At 46.4% G+C, this 24,384-nt stretch overlaps 1 protein-coding gene and 1 non-coding gene across 7 annotated transcripts; both read right to left on the bottom strand.

The window, feature by feature from the left end:
- Positions 1-569: 569 nt before the first annotated feature.
- Positions 570-23,789, bottom strand: n4bp3 (NEDD4 binding protein 3). Of its 6 annotated transcripts, XM_035650354.2 has the most exons (11): positions 9,552-9,902; positions 6,837-7,028; positions 6,137-6,417; positions 5,844-6,006; positions 4,523-4,732; positions 4,167-4,288; positions 3,827-4,022; positions 3,655-3,747; positions 3,306-3,557; positions 2,926-3,172; positions 570-2,391 (listed from the first exon to the last, which is right to left on the bottom strand). In XM_035650354.2, the coding sequence occupies exons 3-11, from the start codon at positions 6,382-6,384 to the stop codon at positions 1,976-1,978; spliced, it is 1,947 nt and encodes a 648-aa protein (XP_035506247.2). In that variant the 5' UTR covers positions 6,385-6,417; positions 6,837-7,028; positions 9,552-9,902; the 3' UTR covers positions 570-1,975. The 6 variants fall into 6 exon arrangements, with proteins under 6 accessions (XP_035506247.2, XP_035506246.2, XP_035506248.2 ...); XM_035650353.2 differs by lacking the exons at positions 6,837-7,028; positions 9,552-9,902 and adding an exon at positions 23,591-23,789; XM_035650355.2 differs by lacking the exons at positions 6,837-7,028; positions 9,552-9,902 and adding an exon at positions 17,023-17,321.
- trnaa-cgc lies at positions 6,619-6,690 on the bottom strand. The gene has a single exon. It is a non-coding gene; the product is annotated as a tRNA-Ala (tRNA).
- Positions 23,790-24,384: the final 595 nt, after the last annotated feature.

Genomic DNA, 24,384 nt, shown 5'->3' with positions numbered 1-24,384 from the left:
TGTTCTCACTTATGCATAAACAACACATTTAACACCTTTATTAAGACAATCTAAACCCAAGCTGTCCACAAAGTTATGCTGGACTCTGAGCTGTGGTTTGTACATCTAATGTTTGCCATAGAGGTGCTTATTTTCCTGAGCAAACAGGGGATCCTCCTATGTTTCCGTCTCGGCTGACCTTCCACCCCTCTGCTGTCTGTACTGCAGGAGATGGTATGTAAGGGCCGGCCGGGGCAGAGCAGGGAGGGCCTTAGGGAGAGGCCGAGATAAGGATCCGAGGCTAAACCTCTAAAAGCCACATTAGTCCCCAAAGCCTCCGTCGCTCTGTTGTCCATTCCGCCATAAAGCCCCTGTCCTTGGGTTTTATTGGCACGCTGCGTGGAGATTTAAGCCCCTTCGGAGCAGACAGGCGACTCAGAGGGTGAACGCCATCAGTTACGCCTCTCACATTCTGACAAGTGATTTCTATCAGTTCCATTCAGACAGAAAAGCCGAATGTAAAACATTCTGCAGCCTTGATTTACACCAAGTGCCACTGGGGCAAGCACCCAACTTCCACTGCCCTCACACCACTTCATAAATGTTTATTATCCAAAACAAACATACATATATATACATATTTTTCTACTGCACAGTTTTGATTCCAGTAAACGGACAAGAGTCACAGTACATTGAGAGGTCAATTGAGAGCTGGCTTTTGAACGTTCATATATTTAATAATAAACAATGCAATAGAACAACTCCACCTATGTCATGCATTTAATGTTGTTGGTTTTGGCGAAGCAGGGCGGTCACGTCAGGCCATCTGTTGACGGTTTTCATTGCAGTCAAAAGATACGGAAGAATGCCCGTTTAAGACAACAGTGTGCTTGGGATTACAATGAAAGAAGTCCAGTCAAATGGAGAGTTACAGTTATGTACAAAATATATTGGCATCACCTGACAGGAGAAATGAGAGAGGAAAAAAAGTAGCACATTTCCAGTTTCTTCAGAACAGTAACGTTTTCTCGATGGCAAAGAATTAGCATCAGTACCTTGGCACCAGGTAGTTTTTATCCTCCATACTGAATCCACCGAGCCGGCAGCTCGCACACAGGTGCTGAGATGTTCCTGCGCTTCCCTTTGACAACCGCCACAGACCACACAGCAGTCCAGACCGAAAAGTAACAGCCACATGAACGCAAAGCTCTCACAATCAGCATATCAATTTTGTTCATTTACAGCGTTGTGATCGGACAGAAGTCTGAAGCAGGACAGTCTTAGTTGCTTGGCTGGAGTTTGTCTGTATTGTACATAAACACCCGACACGACTCTACAGCCAAGTGGAGACGAGGCACAGACAGTTTTTCTGTGTTTCTGTACAAGCTCATGGGTCCCGTCTTTGCAGGATAACGGCATTCAACAATAAACAAGGGTGCACGGGCAGAGACTGGCAGCGTCCATGGAAGCCCATTCCCACCAAGAGAAGAAGAAGAACAGATGGACAGTTTACAAAAAAATACTCTAAATTTGACTATCTGCATTAAAAGATAAGTAAAGATTTAAAAAAGAAGAAGTGATAATTACTCAAATGCTGACATAGTAAGTCAAAATGTTGACTGAAATATTTCTGTTTGAGGTCAAATATTTCCTCTCATTATTTTTATTCACTCATAATTTTGGCTATGAGTCCAACTTTAGACACATTACTTTATGATTATTTATAATTATGACTATAAATAATGTTACATTTTATTCTCTTTTAAAATTTTCATACTTTTGTCTCAGGAAGTATAGATTTTGACTTACAACATCATAATTTCAATTTCAATGCCAATTTTTCACCAAGTGTACAAGGATAATTTTGTCTTAATCAAAACTTGTACTTATTTCACTTATTCGTCTTTTCCTTTCTCATCCTGGCAGACCTGGTCTTCCATAGATGCCGGACTTCGGGGAGAAAGCAGTTTGCATTGCAAACAAATTCAAATCACATTCAAATTTCGGATGATTCAATCCTCTCTATCCACGGCAAACCGGAGGAAGGTCTGTCCTCTGGGTTTTCCCCGATTCTCTCGCCCCTCAGCTCTGGCACTTCTCTTTCCAATGTCCCACTTCTGCTCCCTCCTCCTCCTGCTCCTCCTCCTCCTCCTCCTCCTCCTCCTCCTCCTCCTCCGGCCCCCTGCTCTCTGCCTGCCCTCAGCTGGTGCAGTTCCCTCTCCAGCGCTTCATTGCGGTGGTACATCTCTAAGTAGCTGGCCTGCAGCTCCTTCTGGTAGCGGATGACCTTTTCCTTCTCCGTCTGCCATGTGTGCCTCTCGTCCTCGAAAGCCATGGCCTGGGCCTCGCTCTGGCGTCGCTCCAGCAGGAGTTCCGCCCGCAGACGCTCCTCCGTGGGCCCCCCGCACCCCCCTGCAACACAGAGGTTCACATGGCTTCAACTACAGCCCGGCAGTGCCATAGGGGAAATATAATGAAAGACTCTGGGCTGCTTTCAAAACACACGCACATGTACACACACACACACACACACACACACACACACACACACACACACACACACACACACACACACACACACACACACACTGAACTCTGCTCCTGACCAGGTTACTCAAATAACCTGATTTTAGGAGCAAGCATGTAAACCCAGACAGGCTCCTGCTGTGTTGATAAGAAACCCAGTCATTAGACAGACATCTATATAAATATCTTCCCTTTTTTTTGTTTTACATTTTCATGCTTACTACTTTGGCGTGTGCAGGTTTAAGTATTTTGGAATGACTTAGTAACAAGATTTTAAAGAACTATGTCTGATTTACTGTCGATCAGTCAGTCAGAAAGTCCTGTGAGACTTGAATTGGCGTTTCAACTTAAACTCTCCCCAGCATGAACTGACAGCGCCAGATTCATACACACAAGTCAGAGACAGGCGCATAAAACTACCTGAAGTAGTCTCGTCAGCCCCTTTTCCATCTTCGCGTGCGTTCTGAGAGGAGCATCTGCGCCGCTGCGTCCCCTGCAGGACGAGCTTCAGCGCATCTATCTGGCCCTCCCTGCTGCGCAGCTCCATGCGGCTCTCCCTGAGCTGTGTCTTCAGCTGGAAGAGTTCGCTCAGCTTCTGGGTCACCTCCGCCTGGGAGTCCCTCAGCTGCTGCTTCAGCAGGGAGATCTCCCCTGACTTTTGGCAAACCTGAGAGACAGAATAGGGGGAGACGGAGGGACGGGGGCAGGAGAAACGTCAGTTTTTACTGACTTTACGAGGCCCTGTTGTACTGGGATCACTTCAACAGGACAAACAAGGAAGGAGTTCAGCTATCTCGCACCTCCCACTGCGTCTCCTCCAGGGTTGGGCTGGTTCGATTTGCTACGGCTCCAGCATCCTGGCTCCTTTCCGTTTTCAGGCCGTCGAGCTCCTCTTGCAGTCGGTTCTTCTCCTGCTGGGCCTTGAACAACTGCAGCTGCAGGCTGCGCTGGGAGCGCTGGGCATGCTGGGAGACCTGACGCAGCTTTGCAGCGTACAAGTGCTTCAGCTCCTCCACCTCCTTCTCCCACAGACGCTGCTTCCCTTCAAACACCTGCATGAGGCGAGCAGATGGGCGTCAGACTTCAAAAGAGAGGCAGATGGATAGCAAGATTGATGGTGAAGAACAGACAAAATACAATGAGATTCACCTGAGCAATGGCGCCCTCGCTCTCGTCCAGGTTTCTTTTCATCTGCTTGAGCTCATGCTCTTTCTCCACCAGACGCTCCTCCAGATCCCGCACCTGCAAAGCACCACAGGATGAATGACTCAGCGATCTGTAAATCGCACTGACTCGCTCGGCCATTTCCCCCGGCACTCACCACTTCCTCCACAGACAGAGAGAGTGTCCATTCATAAGGAGGTGGAGCCTCCCCTCCATATGTAGCCAGGCGGCTCAGGGTTGCCATGCTCCGACACGCCACCTCTCCTATAGCCACACCCTCGCACCCGATAGCCTTCGGGCCCAGAGAGGTGCGGTCCAGGGAGCCGATGGTGTTGATGTGGCCCATAGACGCACTGGAGTAAAAAAATAAACCACGAAAGCCATTAAAATCTCGATCATCACTTCCCACACAGTCATCACGTATAAGAGAAAAATCAATTGTAGGGACACCTCATTTGAATATAAAGCATTGCAAAGAAGAGAATGCTGCAGCAGACCTGATGTGAGCCAGGTGTGGGCGGAAGGGAGGCCGGTACGGCGGCAGGCTGCTCATGGAGTTATGGCCCGAATCTGACAGGTTATCATCCTCGTGGCTCGTCCCACGCACACAAGAGACGGCCTACACATTCGTATTTATACAGTTATTCATCACTTTCACACAAACTCAGTGGAGAATATATTGATTTTAGTGACAAATAACATCCCGAATCACGAGTAGTTGATGTACAAAGTCCCTGGCCCATAGCTCAACTTTCCACCAAGTTTGACTTAAGTCTAAAATACCTGTGGCAGCTGTGGAAATAACTGGGCATCGATAACAAGGGGCTAAATTTATGACCATATGTGAAGATACCTTGTTTCCACTGGATGTCGGTCCAGGGCGGGAGGGTGAGGAAGAAGAGGAGGAGGTGGAGACAGCTTTAGGAACATGGGCGTAAGCTCTGTGCAGCCCGTTGGAGAGGCCATATTCCACATCCTCTGACTTGGAAGACGGGTAGAGGTTTTGCATGGAGCTGAAATTTTTGGGGGTGACGGGCTTGAAGGCGGACGATCTGAAACGAGCCTGGAGAAGGAGAAGCGAGAGCAGACCAAGTATTAGAAAGTGGTGGTGAAGGGGGGCGAGACATATCCCACTCAAAGCAAAAGGAGGCTGAGCTATGTAACATCAATCACAATGTTCCGATTAAATCAATATGTCCCACCCTCTATGCTCTGAGCGTTGATCAATTCAAGCTAAAAAAAAAAAACTAAACATGTGTGATTTGATTGCAGCAATAAATTCAGAACACAGCAAGTGGCAGATTCTCAATCTGAGCTGCTGAGCTGCCATATATTTAGGGTTGATTTATGCAGGTAAAACTATGGGGGTGGTTGTTGCATCGCGCCACCAGAGATGTATGAATGTGATGCTGATCAATTTTTCACACAGCCAGTCGCTGCCTGTATATCATTTATAAAAAGAACACAATGGGAAGTCAGTCATCCGGATCTGTGAATGAAACTCAGATGCGGTAAAGGACACTTCAAAGTACCCTCACTTAAAGTATATGTAATATTTAATACATTGATGAAACTTGTACATCTTGTACTAATAGATGTTTGGTGTTAATGTAATACACAGACTTGTTTCTAGCGCAGCTGGTTTGGCTTAGTGGGTTACACCGCTGACTTAGGGGTTAAAAAGTCCAGATCATCCCAGTGTGTGTGCTTAATGTTTCCTGCCTCGATGATTGTAAGACGCTTTGGATAAATGTAAATGTAATGTTGTCGCTTGTTGCTTAAAAAACTACAGAATAGCTTCCAAACTAATTCAAGACCTTGACAATGGAAGAGATGCAAATGATTCTTTCAAAAAAACAACAACATTGATATAATATAATATCTTAGATAAGATGAGATAAAATAAGATAATCCTTTAATGATCCTCAATTTGGGTGATGTGGGTATTACAGCATCCCAAAGACAGAGTGAGTACAGGTTTGAAGAAGAATAGAATCAAACCAAATCAAATAAGAATAATATCAAATGGAATCAAATAAAACTGAGCTATATAGAACATAGATACACACGGTTGAGAGCTACAGGAGTCATAGTGTAAAACCATCTCAAGTGACAGAGATGCCGTAATTAGTAAAAAGTCATATATAATAATATTTTAAACAACAAATATTCACCTTTTCATACTTGCCACCACTCGGCAGTGAGTTCTTTGTCAGATCTACTTCGGTGCCGTCTTTGTGGTAGACCTTGGCGTGGATGCTGTCCTCCTCGCGGCCACTGAGGCCGGAGATAATGTCCTTCTTGCCGTCACTGCCCGGGTTCGCTTTAGGCTCTTTTCTGTTTGGGAGAGCAGAGGGTCAACAGAGGTCGCCTCCTTTCACATTTTGCACTACCTTACAGACTTCCCTTTCTTTTACAATCGCAGTCTGTGAAATGTTGTACAAAAGCACCTATGAACAGCACTGACCTGCTGATGTTTAGGTAGTTGAGTAGCTCCCTCTGGGTGAAGCCTTTCTTCAGGAGGCCATTGGTCTGTTTGGGTCTCACCTGGGGGACAGCGCGGCTGCCTTTAGTCGGAGACACATCTGGCCTCTCCACCAGACTGCCCACGCTTCCCATGCCGCAACGGGACGCGAGGGGCGGGGCTGGGAAGGGGTTACGGAAGCTTTTGTTGGGGCCACGGGTCAGAGGAAGAGTCTGGACTGAAGCTGCCATTGGTTACAGGGCTCTGTGGGGCTGTAAGGTGCTCTGCAGGAAAAAAAGGAAAGTAGAAAATGAGTTGAGGAAGGTTATGCCGGTAAATTAGTTAAATTCAATAATTCATGGAATAAGCGTTTAACCAAAGCAAAATACACCATGGGGAACCATGTTCACCAACCATTCATGTGTAGCAGAACTATGATAATGAATCATTAGATAAACAATCCCAATGACACTGTTTAAAAGGAGTGGAGATGATGGGGATTGAACCCAGGACCTCATACATGCGAAGCATGCGCTTTACCACTGAGCTACATCCCCTCTGTGTGTGACCTTTTTGGGGCATCAACAAGTGTGCTTCATTATTAATTGGACTTAATATATTAGTTGTATCTAAAAAATGTCAGAGAATGGTTAAAAAAATGAATAAAAGCATTTTGATTTTAGATGAAAAGTCTGGGGATTACCAAAGTCAGTCAAAGTCACTCCATCATCTTGGGACCATGGACGTAGCGGTGTGTTTAAAGAACTTATTTTAGTGTGCCATCCATGAAGCCATGCTGCTATTCGGGCAACACCTGAGGATCTGCGTGTGTTTCCTCCTTCACTGAAACGAACTCCACCTCTTGCCCCTTTGACTACCCTGTGGATGTTGATCTCTGGAGGGAGGGACACAGTGTGGGCTGACAGACGTTTCATCAGCTGTGCTTCTCTGCACAGACAGCTGTCTCCAAGCACAGCTACAACAACTCCCACCACAGCATAGCAACTCACCACAAAATAAACACACACACAGACTGAAACTTTTGTATGCAGACCTGGTTATAGGAGAGCAGTTGATGCATTTACAGACTATTTATTTCATAATGCACCTGCGACTGAATCAGTTTTGCCTCTTGGAATGTCATCGCTGCTTATCCCCATGTCAAATCAAAGGACCCCAGGATCACATGTGAGGGTTACATAGTCCTTTTCAGCATATGTGACATCATAATTCTGTTACATAACGCTGATCCAACTATGTTACTACAGCTGGGCTTCCTTAAAAGAAGAAGAAAAACACACACAGAAGTGCTCCGGTACACAATACACATTATGGACAATTTGTGTTACAGTACACCTGTACATCGGATATGATGGCTGTTACATCGAGCTTCAGCCGCAGCAGGAAACATCCTATGGAGCAAAGCAACACAAAACTAAACCGGTTGCCAAGTTACCCCAACACCTACCTAAGAGGCACTACTGTTTTGTCAGCTTTAGTTTGAGCCTGTTCAGCTCCACGCAGCGAAATTGTCTCTCTGCAAACCTCCACACCGCCAAATCACCCACATATCCCCTTCTCTCTTCCTTCTACTCAGACAACCTCATCAAGCATCGCTATTGATTTCACCCCTATGACCCTCGCTCTTCCCGTGCATAAACACCCCCGGTTGGCCATAAAACATTCTCGAGACCATAAAACACACAAACTCGCTGCAACCTCTCAGACTATAAACAGGACCCGCGGGAGGCAAACTCACCTATTGTGCTCAGCCGGGCTAAGTTAAAAGGCTTTGAAGGGCCGCACCAGGCGCTGGCCTCGTTTTAGCCCATTAACAACCAATTTTGAAAGCCACCACCATACCAAGATATCTCATTAATGATTGATGTAGACGACTATTGGTTTGTACATTGGTTTCATTATATTATGAAAATAAACCAGATTTTTTGGTTTCAGGTGGTATAATTGTTTGGTCACTGTCGAAGAAGACGCTGAAGTAGCGAGACGTCGCAAAGGACACAAGTACTCTTCCTCAGGGCTCCTGAGGAAGTTATCAACACCACTTTGGAGATAACAGAGGAGAAGACAAAGTCTGTACGTTGAAGCTCCTACTTCCGGTTTACAACTGTAAAAATTGGTGACGTAGTTCCTTTCTGCCCGAATCGTCATTTGAAAGATGTCAAATGAATTACACGGTGAAAGAAAGGCTTATAGGGGTCCAATAAAAGTTTTTCCATCACCATTACACTGTGCAATCACTTTTAACATCTCAATGGCACGTTTAAGACAAAATGCTGTCTATTTACCTCCTCGCAGGGAACATTTCAGCGTCAAAGTTGAGCTATTTTTATTAGTAAAGCATTTTCCTCCTTGGTGCATTCAAAGACATCAGACATCAGACATCTGAGATATGGCTATTAAAAACCACTTCACTGTACGGGTATGTTGTAACAAGGGTCAAGCTAAAGTGATCTGGATTGCTGAGAATGATTATGTGTTTTGGACTCTAACTTGCATTAGAATGACTGCTGTCCGGGAGAACTTAAGTGCACCAGCAGGATGCTGGCACGTCACTATGAAACAACAATGAACAACTCAATGGAAAAGTAAATAAATAAAATGTAATTGGGGTGGATTGACGACATATATTCCACGCAAGTTTCGGGTAAAAGAAAAGATTTGGAAAAGAAAATGTACATGATTTGTGGGCAGAAACATGCGAAAACCCAGTAGGTTGCTTAAGAATGCTTTGGCAGATACAGTACATGGCTCCATGAGGGATCAAACCTCATCATTCAACGGGGCCACCCTGCGGGCCTGCCCGTCAGCGCACACTCACGAGACACACACTTCCTGAAGGCAATGTCTCTCTCTCTCGCTGTCACACACAAATATCCCATGTAAGAGAACTGACTCCTGCGGTGACATCTCCTCTTGCTTCTAATACAATCCACATTCATCAAGAGCTTTGCACCGCTGGCCTCGACAGTTATAACAATTATGCAAATGGTTAAAATTGGCAGAGAGAGCTGTGCAACGCCGGCTCCAGCCCACTCCACTCGGGGCTCTCAGGCAGGCCCAGATCAAAGCAGCCCAAGCTGTTCATGTTTATATTCATGAGGTACTATTTCCCCCAAATGTAAAACTTTCCACCAAAGCATCCGGATCCCTAACAAGCCAATAAAATACAGGTTGAAGTCAGGCTGGAGAAAGAAACCTGGTAATCAAAGATGATGAACATAATCAAATATAAAGCACTTTGATCAAGTGCATCGGCTCTGGTGCCGTCCCACCAGCAAGTCTTAATGTGTTAATGTGTCCTGGGTTAGGGTGAGACATGACGGATATGAGTCAGTGCAGGTCATGTTGAGTGTGTACATGTCTGATACCATATGAATAAATCATGAGTGAGCCAAACCTAATGGCCACAAGCCAAGGTCTGACACAGAATGTCTATGTCCGCTATTTTCCTCCGTTTTTTTTGTCTTGTTATCTGCCAGAGTCATGAGAGGTCAATCCACTGTTTGACGGAAAGCTGGGATTGGGGTGAGGGCGCGTGGGGCAAAGTAATTCATTTTGGGTAGATGGGAGGGCAAAAATCCTTTAAGGCTGCAACCACAAATCTTGCAGGACTGAAGAAATCTTGCATCCAGTTGTTTTCCATAATTGCCTCCTAGTTTATGGGCCTGAGTAAACCAGGAGACACAGCGAGATTTACAGCACCAGCCCCGACTCGCCAAGGGGCCCTGAAACGCAACACACCTCCTTAAATCACACGCGCGTGCACACACACACACACACACACACACCACATACACATGGATCAAAGCCATGCGTCCTCGCAGCCTGGAACAGCTACAGACTAATTGAAAACTGCTCTGCTCTTGATTTATGCTCCTCACAAAGCAGTGAGCATTTTCAAAACCTGCTAACTTTGATGAAAACGTTCAAATGTTTGATCAGGGTATCAAAGTGCTCCACTGCAAAGGTACAGATGAAAACATGGAACTCAACCCTCTAATACACCTGCACATTCATCTGCTGGGTTATTAACATACCGCACCTGGAGATGTATCCACGTTTCCTTTCACATTGTAAATTAAATTTGAACGTTTTAGAATGTAATGGCCTTTGCAGCCAGTTTTTTCGGGGCGCATGCTGCTGGACCCCCCTTTACTGTCTACTTTTCCCCACAGGCTTGCTGCTCAGTTGTGGAATGCCCTGACTAGTAATAGCATAATGATTCCAAAAACAGTTTTTCTTTAGCAGTCGCAGTTTGGTACGCCTTCCAAGAGGACAATTCCAATCGCTTTACAGAAGTTCACATGTAAAGCGGGGCTATATATCGGCCAATATATCGGTATCGTAAAAAATACTTGAACCCTTATATCGGGATCGTCATCGGCCGCCCCCAAAAAATCCACATCCGTCTGTAATGAATCTGTGAATTAGATCTTTTCACAGATGTATTGAATATATTTAGTCAGCGCTTTCAGACTAATTACCTCGTGGGACACTATAATATATGTGGAGATTGGAAAATGAAGAAGATGTAAAGTGTGTGGCGATTCTCATTCGTCCAGGTCGTAGTTATCCAAAAGGGGGATGAATCTGGAGCAAATGGACCTGGTTGTAGATTCCAGAAGAGGCTTCCACAGTTCATGTTGAGTGCTGTTGATATGAAATAATTCTATTCTCTCTCTGTCTGAGGGAAATATGGTAACGATACAATAAAAAGTACAACTTCTTTTGTCACAACAAAGGATAGGTCATGATATAAAACCCTGGTACCGGTGGTCTGCAGGAGTGCATACTGGAGAGGAAAGACGTGAACACGTTGCTGAGAGGTGTGAGTCTGCTCTAAAAGGCTTTCAGTAAACCTCTGATATGAGTCTTCGCAGGATGATATCCTAACTCGGCTAGAAAACCATACACATACCGCACTACTAACAATCACAAAGAAGACAAAGCATCGCAGCCTTCGAGTGAAGGGGTTTCAAGGACGCTCTCTCCAAAAGCATTGTAATGAGGTCCCCTGTGGGGGAAACAAAGCCTTCACTGAAATGCCTGAGCGTGAAGAGGGACCATCTCAAGCCCTCGGAGACACACAGGCCAGGTCAGCACCGGGACCGGGACACAGGGGGAGAAGGACGAGGAGGCCAAATTCCAAAGATGCTTTCGCAGAGCGCAAGCTCGGGCTGGCTCGCTCGTTTTTTTTCCATGCAGCGAGCGCTCACTCCCACGGAGGCTCACTCCCACCGGTGTGTCACTCGGCGCGGCCCCCGGAAAAAAGGTACGCGCGCGGCTCGCGGCGCCGGATCCTCTGCCCTCTTCCCTCGCCGCTCTCTCTTCCCCTGCTCCGCGATCACAGGGTGTTTACGTTCGTGGGGTAACTTCGCAGGTCACATCTGAAACTCCCACACAGCGCACACTCAGTTCCATTATGTAAGCCCCGTCAAAGCCGTGCCCCGCTGGTTTTCTCACAGCTGTTAGTTGTGTGAAAACACTACGGAGCGATTACCGAATCAGCCACGAGCCTTACTTAATCTATTCTACAGAGGCCTATAGTTTTTTATATTTACCTCCCACACTGACAGCCTGACAGCCTTCCTTATAGGACAGCTTCTATCAACAAACAAGGCCATGACGGCACACTGTGATGGTTGGTGGCACCGCCAGAGATTCTGTTGGTACTGTTTACCGGCCCCGTGATCACTGTGGCCAAACAGAAACCGCAACAATGACTTCTTCTCACTCAAGCAAGTTGGCTAAATAAAAGACTTAAAAACACCCCCCCCCCCAGGGACGAAGGTGCCACTTAAGACATTTTAAAGTTAATACAGATAATGAACTGGTTCAACTTGCAGAGAGCGCAAATTGACAGTCGTGTAAGACAAAGAGTGACTTGTCCGACATGACGGCGTTTCAACGGTCTGTCAGCAGTGGCAGGATGAGCTGTGCCGGAGGGCCGACTTTGGAAAGGAGCCCATATGTGAAGCAAACGCGCCTCGCTCTCTGATTGGCTGTGTGAGATGAGTGTGAGAGTGTCTCTGGCTGTGGGGCACGGCAGCGGAGGAGTGCTCGGCAGCAGCCTCTAATTGTCAGCAGGTTATTCCTTATGGACGGGAGACAATCGGGCAGACAGAGCTCGTTCCTCTCCGCCCTGAGGCCACTCAGGGGAGCCGGGATGTCGGAAAGCACGGCCATGAAACGTTCCTTCTTCTCTTTCATCTGAAGGCACTTTTCTGTGTCATGCATCGCGCACTTTTGAAATCTGACAGGACGACGAATCGACGCGCGCCGACATGGAAGTTTGGTCGGACTTCTCCGAACGGCAGGGCGGAGAGAAGTTCGAACGAAAGGTCAACTTTCTTTGCACGAACACTCACGGTGACGAGCAGCCCTCTCCCTGAGACAAGGCTCATAATTCACAGGCGATTTGGATGTGGCGGTGCTAAAGCTGAAGGCTCAGTTTTCAGCCTCACACTGTCTCCATTGACGACGAACACTTCGGCCTTTATAGGGGTCAAAGGGCTTATTTGGTCATAGCCGCAGATACAGGGCACTATTGAGAACATGCAGACATTTTATTCTGAGTCCTGACAAGTGAGAACTGATGTGGCACATATGGAAAATGTGAAAACTACGTCTCTCCAAATTTGGGTCTTTTGAATTTTTCAGTTGAAGTGAAGTGTTTCTGTGTGTTTTGTTAAAACGTTTCCATCCATTTAATAAATAAATTATTTAAAGTGGAAACAGACAACTTTTTGGCTTAAAGTTGTCATTATATTGGTCCCCTATATGCTTTCTCCATGTTGTGTGGAGACTCGACTTACAGCACAAAGGAAGTGCATTGCCCATTGCGCAACTAAAACTATGAAGAGAACAGCATTGCGCTGGTATCCATCCCCAGTGATGGAAATGGCAGAAGGTGGAACTCCAGGACTTGACAGGATTCAAAAATGACATACAGTTTGTCTCCTCTAGATCAGTCAGTAACACAACCAGTCTACTTATTAATACTACCAGGTTTAGCTCAAATGTTTTTTGTTCTAATTGGGATTTTTTACGGTCGTTTCCTGCTTCGGACAGTAATGATGATTGCCACAAAATACAAAATGCTGCCGCGCATGTGTCATCCATCTCGTTATCTTTTGACAGCTTAGTTGGGGCTCTAACCTCGAAGGAGTAGAGCCCTTTTGTGTCTTTTGTGTCTGATTTCTAAAAATCTGAAGTGACATGATGATTGGTGCATGTGGGCGAGGCTTATTCATCATCGTATGCCATCTTATGCCTTTTGCCCAATTTGCTGTGAGATGGAACAAAAAAGAGACACTAAGCACGGGACTGTAAACACACACACACACACACACACACACACACACACACACTCACACAAATACAATTTCCACTACAATTTCTATCTCTCATTAATAATTTCCAAAGCAGCCTCCATTATTACTGACCCAGAAGAGAAAACCTTGAAACTTTCAACAAACTGAAAAAACAAAACAAACACAAACGTCTACCTCAGAGGAGCTGAAGTTACAGCAGCTCGGACATCTATGAGCACTACTTTATTAGTCTCACGTTCCCGACCACGACAACTGGCTTTGCCCCGGACTCACTCCACTAAATCAGCTGTGAAGACTTCCTCTGGGGCGGACCAGCTGTGGTGGGGTTCCTCACTTTGCATCTGTTGGCCCATTGATGTCCGCGTGCCATGGCCTTTTTCTGCTGACTTCACAGTATTGTATTTCTACAGAGAATTCAATAACCGGCTCCAACTACAGTAGCCCTGCTGGGGTTATCTGGGGTGACTGGTTGCCTCACTGAACCTTATTGATCGGGACCTGATTGCTGTTACATAAGGATGCTTCGGTGTGAGAAGACGACACCAAAGTGTGTTCCCTTGTTTCTTTAAAATGTATTTATCTAGGGGCGAATTCATTCAACCGCAGCCCTGTTCCCGTTCTCTTCAAACAGTAAAATGAGTCTGTTTTGTTTAAGTATCAACGAGTCTTTGATTTGTGGCGTGAAAAAGGCTTGACTGCATAATCCCTAACTGTGTTTAGATGAACGTCTATTTGGATGCCTCCATGTGTGTACAAGTTCAACCTCTGTGTGTGTGTGTGTGTGTGTGTGTGTGTGTTTGTGTGTGTGATAAAGAGATTAGTGTTGGCATAAGGATAATTAGATGACCTCAGTGTTGTTTTAAGTGACATCCACTTGCCCTTCACTTATCCCACACACATGCACACACACACACACACACACGCGCACACACACTCACATGAACACACACAGACATGCACACTACTAATCTACCAACCACGCTGAGAGGGTAAAAACAAGACGCCAAGCAAATACATCGAACATCGATATCTGGTCAATACAATAAAAAACGATTTTTTTCCCCCCCCTAAAATGAAGAATATACAAAAGCCTTTCCTTCACTAAAATTGTTGTTCTAATTTTAGATGTATCTAGGATCTGTCTCCCACTATGCATCTGCTGCAAACTAACAAAAGACAGGAGTTTGGGTTGAACTGAAGGAAATAGGAACTTTTAATAAGATTTAGTAGATGAGTCTTAAGTAAGGCTGAGGGTCTTCTGGGACCAGAGTGATGTTGTCAATATATATGGATGTCTGCATAGCCTCAAAATACAACGGACAAAGTCTGAGGACCAGTATTCGCATACTACCTTGCAAACTAGTAGGGATGATGCATCTTTACACTGCCGGCGCAATATTGAGCAATCTTAGAGGCATGGCACCGTCTCTTATTCCAATACACCTAGCCAGGTATTGGCACTGAGTTTAGGTGTTCATATATGTGCAGTCCTTTTCATGATGAGAGAATTAAAAACCAACACGTTAACTTCTTTTGAGATTATTACAGTGATGGTGTTGTTATTCCTCCAGACTCCCAGATCATGTATTCACTTGATTCCATCTGCAGTGACTGAGACATCCCACAAGATAAACACACACACACACACACACACACACACATTTCTAGTCACCCAGGAAGTCAACGACTGGAAAAACAGCATCATGCCAAAAAACATTTCCCATAGCGTAACTTGATTGGAATTTAGAAGCAAACAACAGGAGGACATGCTATTTATTTCACCTAATCCCTAATCAAGTTCAAGTACCCTATTTGGTTTCTGTTCACCTTGTTAGCAAGCAGAGAGTCTGTGCAGTGTTTGCCAACTGCTGCTATCAGCAGAGCCATGTTCACCGCAGAGCAGACGCTCAGGGGGAGGAATGTAAAGGGAGAGAGCGATGTGAGGAAACAAACTCACATTCCTTACATTTCTCACCGGTTAATTATTAATGTGCTATAACATAACCCATAGACCACACTGACACGGCTGAAGTGGACGGCCCTGGTCCGCTGCAGGTCCTCAGGCGTTGTGGGTCATGTCTATTATCCAAAGCACCTTAGTTCCCATGAGAACTATGTTGGTCCTATCAGACATTTAATAACCGATCATTTCACCGTCTAATCAGAGCAGGAGAGCCATGCCGTGTAACGTTAAGCTGATGAAGACTGAAGCATAGGGGAATTGGCTTCTTATTAAATGAATTACAGCCGGGGGGGGGGTCGCTCTCTTTTTCTCTTTCTCTCAGAGGCTCCTTTGTTTCCTGGAGCGGTTCATGTAGGAGTCACTGTTCTGTGATCACAGCGATAGAAGTCGAGTGGTTCCCACGTCGACCCGGACCTGACCCACTTTCAAGTTTAGGCCTAAAAATGCACCACTGCAAGGCTTCGCTGATCACCTCCCAGCAAAGGTTTTTTCTCGGATCCGCTCTTGCTCTGCAACACCAGAGGAAAAGCTGGGCAGCCGGCTCGTCAGGCGGTTAACACGAATGCTGACGCGCGCTGATGCAGAGACAGACGGTCAGCACTTTTTTTTGTCCTGTGGAGTTTCCCTGTAAATAAGGTCGATTGTTTGTTGTTTGTCGGTGCCGAGAGGCAGCGCGCACTGGGAACCTTCTGAGAATCGCCTTGCTCAGCCAACTCTGGGTCGCAACATTGCCGCGCGCAGTTTACAGTGACAACACACCGCAACACGAAGCGGAAGTGAAACATGAAAACACACGGGGAGGGTACTTCACACGACCTCCAGCCGCACAGAGAAACTGGATACTGCAAATTCTCCGAAGACGTCGGCAACAGTGGAAGAACAAAGTCAGCTGAAGGAAAGCCTTGTTACTCGGCTGCAACAGAGAAAACGTGAGCAGGCCTCAGAGGGGATTCCAGGAACACAAATAGACCATCAGATCAGGTCATTAAAAAAAGAAACAACAGAAAAGAAACACATACAATGGAAAGAGGGTTTATGAAGGAAAACATGATACACCACTCCGCCAGTCAGTAAATTCCATTAGCACAACGTGGCTCCATTTTGACACAGTCAATGGGTAATCAGCATATTTGTTCTGTTGTTGGAAGTGAATGGGGAGGCTCAGGCCCGCCGCTCAGCGTGGCGTCATCCGTCCCGGCGAGAAGATTTGGTTAAAAAGTTGGCTAATTCCCATTCAGCTCCTCTGCAAACAAACGCGCCTGGAGGGCAGAGTAATTAACAAATCGCGCCGCTTCTCCTCTTCTCTCTGCAGCTCAAGCTGTTCTGTGACAGAGCTTCCTTAAAATCGCAGTATGACTCCTGGACCACGGTGAGCCATGCTGCCATGTAAATAGGTCAAACGTTCCCAGAAGCCAATCTCAGGAATGTATGAAATATACACATGAAGCCCAGTATCACACAGTGAACAGTGGACATGATCAAGAGAGATGCAAAGACACGTTTTCACAGAATCTAAGGATACGTTTCAATATGCTGCAAGTAGGAAAACCCCCCCCCATCAATTTGTTTACCTGTCTGTTTGCCCACCTGCAACTTCACTCCTCTGGACCTGATCCCATGCCCGCTCCGTTTCTCTCTCTCTCTTGCTTTCTCCTACTGGCGCTGCTGATTATCACGTCACGGGACTGTTTCTCAGTCGCTGATGGCAGTAGGGAGGTGTGTGGATGGGGGGGAGCTGCCTGGCCACAGATCCGGCCAGAGGTCATGACAAGATGACCCTGCACTGGTCTAAATTGAGGACCAGGCTGATTTTAAGATGAGAGCGAGTCGATTTCTTTCAGACACAGCAGCACCGCTGGGACTTTTCCTGTTTGTTTGATAAAGGAAACTGGGAGTTGTTCTTTATAGTCACTCCCCAGAGAGCCTGGTACTTTCCTGTTCACTCACTACACCCTCATGTTTTTCCTCTTCCTCCCCTCCTCACCTGTGCATCTTTTTGTGCACTTTGAGATCTCCCAGGGGGCCAGCGTGGTCGGACTTGTTCCCCCGGTTCCAGGAACAAAAGCCCCGCATGTCAACCAGCTTTGAGGCGGTCAACCCAAACCCTGCATTGACTGACGCAGGAGAGCCGGCCTCACCAGACAAACACCAACAGCTCAATGTGTCCTGTTTGCCCACGGATAATGGGACCATAATGTGTGGACCAGCCTTTGTTGACTAACAGGCCGCAGGTACACAGAGAAAGAAGGATGAGGGATGGGGGATAAAATGAAGAGAGTGTAAATGAGGCAGGAGTGGAAAATGAGAGCACGCAGGGGTTGTCTCAGTGTAGAGCATCTGAACAATAGCCTGAGTGTAAGTCTCCCTTCCAGAGGCTGGGTTTCTGGACAGGCCGGGCATCGTATCAAGTTACATAATTCAAACGCATCGGAGGAAGGAGAAAAGAGAGGACATTGTTCTCTGCTCCTTAACCAGAAGAGAGCGACTCCTTTCTTCTGTCCGAGGGCAGCGGAGGAGGTATCTGGACTTCGTGAAAGCTGGTACCAATAGGTGGGCACATAAGAATCTCAGCCTATAAAGCACCTTGCCAGCCAGAGATGCACTGCGCAGAGATTGGCGAGCTATGAAAGACATTCCAGAGCAAGAATGGGATGTCTTACGGAGCCCTTTGGCTCGCTGAGTGCAATTTGAAGAAAGTCGGCTGGGAAAAAAAAAGAGAAAAGCGGGGACAACCCCGTCGAAGCTGGGACGGCCAGTCTGACACCTGAGCAGGTGCTGCTGTGCCCCTGTCATTACCTCCGCGGCCCAGGGGCACGTCCAGTCCCAGATTCCACAGATTCTCAGCTGTACGTTTCCCGGCTCCAACGAGAAAGCTCTGGCAACCTGCAGGAGTTTTGATGGTGCTGCACTTGTGTGTGTGTGTGTGTGTGTGTGTGTGTGTGTGTGTGTGTGTGTGTGTGTGTGTGTGTGTGAATTGACGGGGAAATGACAGCAGATGGAGGCAGGAACAACAGAGAGGGACGAGTCGGGGCCTGCCTACAGATACTGTACCTGTGTGACCTGGTCTAGACTCATTTCCTCTGCCTAAGCTCTTTTTGGACAATAACATTGCAGGAATCCGCCACGGGAGCAACGCTGGCTGTCTGGACCCAGAGAAATAAGATTATCCCGGGTCACACGGCTACCTTAGCTCGGTGTGTCTGTCAGTTTTTTAATGAGTTGTTCTGGGCAGCATTAGAGATGCAACAGTTCATCGATTAGTAATCGAATACTAAATTAACTATTTTGATAATCGATGAATCGGTTCAAGTAGATTTTCTTCTTAAATGTGAATATTTGTTCCGGTTTCTTTGCTCCTCTATGACAGTAAACTAATTTATATTTTGTGTGTGGACAAAACAAAACATCATCTTTAGGGTTTTGGGAAACAAGATCGACATTTTTATGGACCAAACGACTAATCGATTAATCCAGAAAATAATCAATACATTAATCTGTAATGAAAATAATCGTTAGTTGCAGCCCTAGACAGCATGACATGATACCACCCTTGTGTATGTAAGGTAAATATAGAGTTTGAACATATACATATATATGTATGTATATGTATAAAGATGAGAATTACAGTGCCAGTGAGTCTGAACCATTGCTTCACTTTACCTCCTGTGTGACCAAAGAGAGACATGAGCAGGTCACGGTAACTGACTCTAACCTTTAAAGTCACTGTAATGACTTCACATAAGAGAGCAGGATGTGACAGCGAACTGAAATGCTGTCGGGAGAGAACAGAACCGGAGCTGCCTCGACGGTCGCAGAGGAGAGCTTCCACTCGAGGCCTTTTGTTCTATTACGCTACAACTCTTCAGACTAAATAAAAGAGAGAAGGGCTGAGTACTTTGCACACACATAATTCATCCCAACACCACACACACACACACACACACACACACACACACACACACACTCACACACACAACACAAACACAAACACAACACAAAGGGCATCCACTGCTGCTGATATCTACAGAGGGCAAGAGATTGCCAGAGCTCCTCATGTGCAGATAAGCCGACATATTGTGTTGATACAATAAACATTCTGAAACGATAAGGCAGAGCAGAGGTGAACACGCCGCGGCTGACTCACAGGACTAACGAGACAATAGTCCCAGGGTGAGATTCTGCCGCAGTTAATGGCAAAGATCGACTATTTCCGTCTGGCCCCGGGTTTGTGACATTTAGAGACAAAGGGCCCCGTATGGGGTCTGTCCAGCCTCCGACACTCTCGGACCTTACCCCTCTGAAGGTCAGGGGGTCCCGCCCGTCTCATGAGGATAGAACCATTGTTCCGCAGTCGGTGGGCAGGTCGGACAACCGTGCAATCGGTGGAAATACTGGGCAGTGATAGACTTAACCATGATTAACTATTATATCGACCAGATCTGGTTAATCTGGAATCGGATGGAAATATGTGTGTGAGCACAAAGCTAGCTCTTCTTTATGCCAAATACTCACACTTCAACTGTTATAAATGATCAATGACATGATTTATTTTATTGAAATTGTTCTGTTTTCTGGCAGATGGCTAAGTGGCTAAGTTAATTTAATGACCGCGGCTGACAACATGTGTGACCTGTGTTGCAGGTGAACTTAAAAGGGAGAGAGCTCCGACCTCCGAGGATTGGATGACATTCCAGTTTGTTGCCAAATATTCCAGGAAACAAAATGCCATCCAGGCTTAGGAACCTGCACACGGTGTACAATGTCAGTATAAAACATTGGAATGCATTCCGGGGTTTTTCCTGCCTTGACCCGACTTATACAGAGGGTTTGAAAAAGGTTCATGAGAACAGTGAAACTGAACCAAAACAATAAAAGTTGTGGGCTGAAAAAAACCCCCAACCAAGCGATGAGTGGAAAGATGCAAAGACATTCCAGAGAGCTGACAGGGCCTGCTGAGATGGAAAACAATGCCCCACTCATCTCAGTTCTCTTTGATGCATAGAAATATTGATGAGTTAAAGATTATTTTTTCTAAAATATACGTATATTACTAGCTTCAACACACAAAGTGGTTATTTTTTTACTATGTCAACATACTTTTCAAAGATCAATCTTGATCTATAAGGAAACACCTGTCACTTGGGCGATAATGATTAACTGGGGTGTGTTCTCTGTCCGGGCACTTGGAAAAAAATAACTTAGTTCAAGCTTGTAAGCCCGACAACGTAACCCAGATGAAACTGGGTGAAGTAAAGTGATGTTGTACCGAGGCTCATTCAGTGTGAGCTGCTGTCAAACGGTGAGGTTAACCACGCGTTAATGTGGACTGGTTAGTCCGTGGCGTTATGCAGCTGAACGTCTGGTGCAGAATTACATAAGAAATATGTGACCTGGCAGATACTATCAGAGATGAACACTTGGTTTGGATTCCAGCGACATTCGTGCACACGTCTGTGATGGCTTTGAGCTGTGGAATATAAACAGCCTCATCTATCCCACAGTGGCAGAATTAAGGCAGACAACCCTGCGCGCTTGGCCGGGGCCCGCAGTGATTTTCCGAACCCGGCCAGACTTTAATCGCAGCGACAGTCGGGCCCAGACAGCGGATCAGACCAGCCACAAGGCTGAGGGATGACTGAGGATTTAAAAGCACAAAGTGTAAGAGCACGTCACTTTCTCCTCAACGGTGACCAGGCGTGGCCTCGTCCATGAAGAGTCTAAGAGATGAGTGCGGGCAGGAGAAGAAGGATGAAAACCAAGATTAGGAACAAAAACGGTGTGGAAAAAAAGGGGGAGAGAGGGGGAGGAACATCTGAGGGAAAGAAAGAAGCAGAGTTCAGGAGAGGAGAAAGAGCAAACCCACTGAGTGGAAGAAGGGCTGATTAGTGTTTGATTAGCTGGACGGCCTGAGGGGGAAACTGTGGCCCAACACAGAGCCATTATGACCACACTCTCTCCCCTCTGCACCATCTGCCAGACTGTAGTATGCATGACTGACCTGCCATCCACTCACATGCTGCCAGACGAGAGAAAAAGGCCGACAGTATACGGTGTGCGCGGCGGATTGAAGTGGTGACGGGGATGTTTGATTTATTGGACTCCTGAACCTTTTTGTGAGCATTTTAAATGAGAACAAACACACAGTGGGAGCACGGAGGTGCAACGTCCATTCAGACCCACTGTACTTCGTGCATCCGTTTAATTAGGCAACACTGAGCAAATGGTCAGCAGACATCGGATGGTCAGCAGAATCAGTGTTTCATCAGCTGCTTGTGCTTTAAGGAGACGCATGTACGCGCGCACGCACACACACACACACACACACACACACACACACACACATAGGGGAGTGTCAGCCCCCTGGGAAGTCAAACAGCTGAAAGAAGACATCACCTGTCAGGCTCATTCTGCAGAGCAGCGGAGAATGTCTCCACAAGCTTTTAGCCAAACAACGGACTTTGCAATATTGACAAACGGAAAACATTGCAACACCTTTGACAGTTTTGAGAGGATAAATCACAAATCAGTGGCCCCGGAAACCAACAAATACAAACTTGAAATATTAAAGTATTAATAATCAATCTATGAAATGTTACAAGTGATCACAAGGAATTTTATGTTGCTACTATATTAAGTATTTTTACTTGATTAATTATTAACTAATCAGTAATTAAAAACAGTTTCATTAAAAAAAGATGCACCTCGTGTGTCACTTTACTTTAATTAACTCTTGAAGGGTCGGGTCACCTAACAACCACATTTTATGAGATAACACTAGTGGTAACTAGCCATGCCTGTAGTTTATGATCATGAAATAATTGATTTTTTTTTTTTAGCAGGAAAATGAGACTCGTCTCCATCTCACTGAGTGTGGATGCAGGATTTCCAGACACTATAACATCAACACTGCTGAGGTAAATGAGAAAGTAGGTTTGTGGATGCTGGAGTTCTCATTTGCAAAATCTGATCTCTCAGCTTCGACATCAGTCACCTCTGTGTCATCGAGAGGTGAGCTGGATGCGATGGAGAAATGCATTTTTTGGTGATGACTTCAACCCTAAACAACACTTAAGCTGTCAAAGTGATCGCCACTCGGTGTTCAGTCATACGCACTCACACCAGCAGAGACAGCAGTACATCACCCCGCCACCACCACCACCACTGCGTCTTTCAATTCTCCTATAATCCCTTCCTAAAATTACAGGAATGGTCACCACACCGTCTCCAACAACAGCTCGCACATCTATTGTCCCCCCGTTGTCCGAGCTGCTCCCTCGCCTGCGTCAGCACGCACCCATAGCCGCCACGCTGAAAGGAACTCTTCTTGCAACGCTCCCTGAGTCCTCAGGTCAGAGGTCACCTGTGGCCTCTGGTCTCCACGACAACAGCCAGCCAGTCCCTGAGACTCTCACCCTCCACCCACACACACACCCACACACACACACACACACTCTCACACACAGACACAGCTTTTGTCCCCAAGCTCCTGTGCATCAAAGGAGAGAGTGGAGGAGTGTGAGCTCGAGCCCAAACATTTACAGCCGCGCCGGGCCAAACACTTTTCAATTCACTGCAGTGCAAGTGAGCAGGGGACCACCATAGCTGCACAGTGACGGCAGATAGATGGCCAGATAAAAATCACTGTTCGTCCATCAGTCACACACACACACACACACACACATAAAAATCACTGTTCGTCCATCAGTCACACACACACACACACACACACACACACACACACACACAAACACACACACACACACACACAAAAACACTGTTCGTCCATCAGTCAAACACACACACACACACACACACACACACACACATAAAAATCACTGTTCGTCCATCAGTCAGTCAGTCACACACACACACACACACACACACACAGAAACACCGTGTCAGTAGTTCACAGGCTTTTTAATCTGCACAGTCGAGCTCATCCTCAAGTTTACTTCACTCAGTTCTAGTCTGCAGAAAGTTTTTTGAACGCGCCATCGTCCAGGACACACCACGCACCGCCCCGTCCCGTCCCGTCCCGTCCCGACACACACTCCGAGTCCGGCTGCAGCGCTGCATGTGCAGCAGAGGGAGCGGAACACGAACACATTACAGAAGGGGAAAAAAAGAACTGGCACTCACCATATTCAGCATCAAGGACATGTCTTGGTCAACGCCGGTGCTCAACTGCAGTTGTCTGTGTCTCTCGCCGGTTATATAATGAAACTCCGCGGGACATGTCCCAGGACGCAGACGGAGATCGGCCCGACTGGCGGCGTGGAGCGCAGACTGGGACTCTCTGTTTTCCCTCTCGGAGGTTTGAACGGCGGAGACAGCAGAGTGAGAGGAAACATGCGAGGCAGGGGGAGAACGGGTTCACCCCCCCCGGTAACTGGATTGACACGATGTTCACGTTTGTAAAGCGCGACAGCGCCATCTAGAGTAATTCACAAGCAGCGGATAGAAACGCCCACTTCGGATTTAATACCAGGGCTGGGGTCAGCAGCAGGGGTCAAGTGGGCCCCCTCACCCCTGGGTGGGCAGTTCACTTTTGGAAATGTTCAACTTTGTGAGGGAACACCATCAACTGGAGCAGGCCCAGCTTGTGGATGGACCCTGTGTTAAAATATTGTAATGAGACCTTCAATATATCAGATCATAAACGTTGCTCATATGGCGTCTAATGACTAAACTAATGGCAACACAACAATCCATGGTCACATGTTTATTCAGTCAGGTGGTTGTGTCAATGAGGGCCTACCATCAGAGGTTTGTCATGGTGTCTCCTGACTGGTTAATTTAACAGGACTTAATACACGATATTGAAAAAACATCATGATCATAATTTACATGTTGCCGTCGTTAGCCAACATCAAGTGAGGTTTGTTTAATCCATCCCTTTAACCTATTTTTTTGGCATTGCAAAATTTAACAAT

This window comes from Scophthalmus maximus, chromosome 9 (genome assembly GCF_022379125.1).
Source record: "Scophthalmus maximus strain ysfricsl-2021 chromosome 9, ASM2237912v1, whole genome shotgun sequence".
Classification (NCBI taxonomy): domain Eukaryota; kingdom Metazoa; phylum Chordata; class Actinopteri; order Pleuronectiformes; family Scophthalmidae; genus Scophthalmus; species Scophthalmus maximus.
Note: the sequence above shows the minus strand (reverse complement) of the source record. Positions and strands in the feature narration are given on the sequence as shown.

Coding starts and splice junctions, on each gene's coding strand:
- n4bp3 (XM_035650353.2), bottom strand. CDS start 6,384: ATGGCAGCTTCAGTCCAGACTCTTCCTCTGACCCGTGGCCCCAACAAA. Junction 4,289..4,522: donor CGACATCCAGTGGAAACAAG/GTATCTTCACAT, acceptor ACGAATGTGTAG/GCCGTCTCTTGTGTGCGTGG. Junction 3,748..3,826: donor CTCTGTCTGTGGAGGAAGTG/GTGAGTGCCGGG, acceptor GGTGCTTTGCAG/GTGCGGGATCTGGAGGAGCG.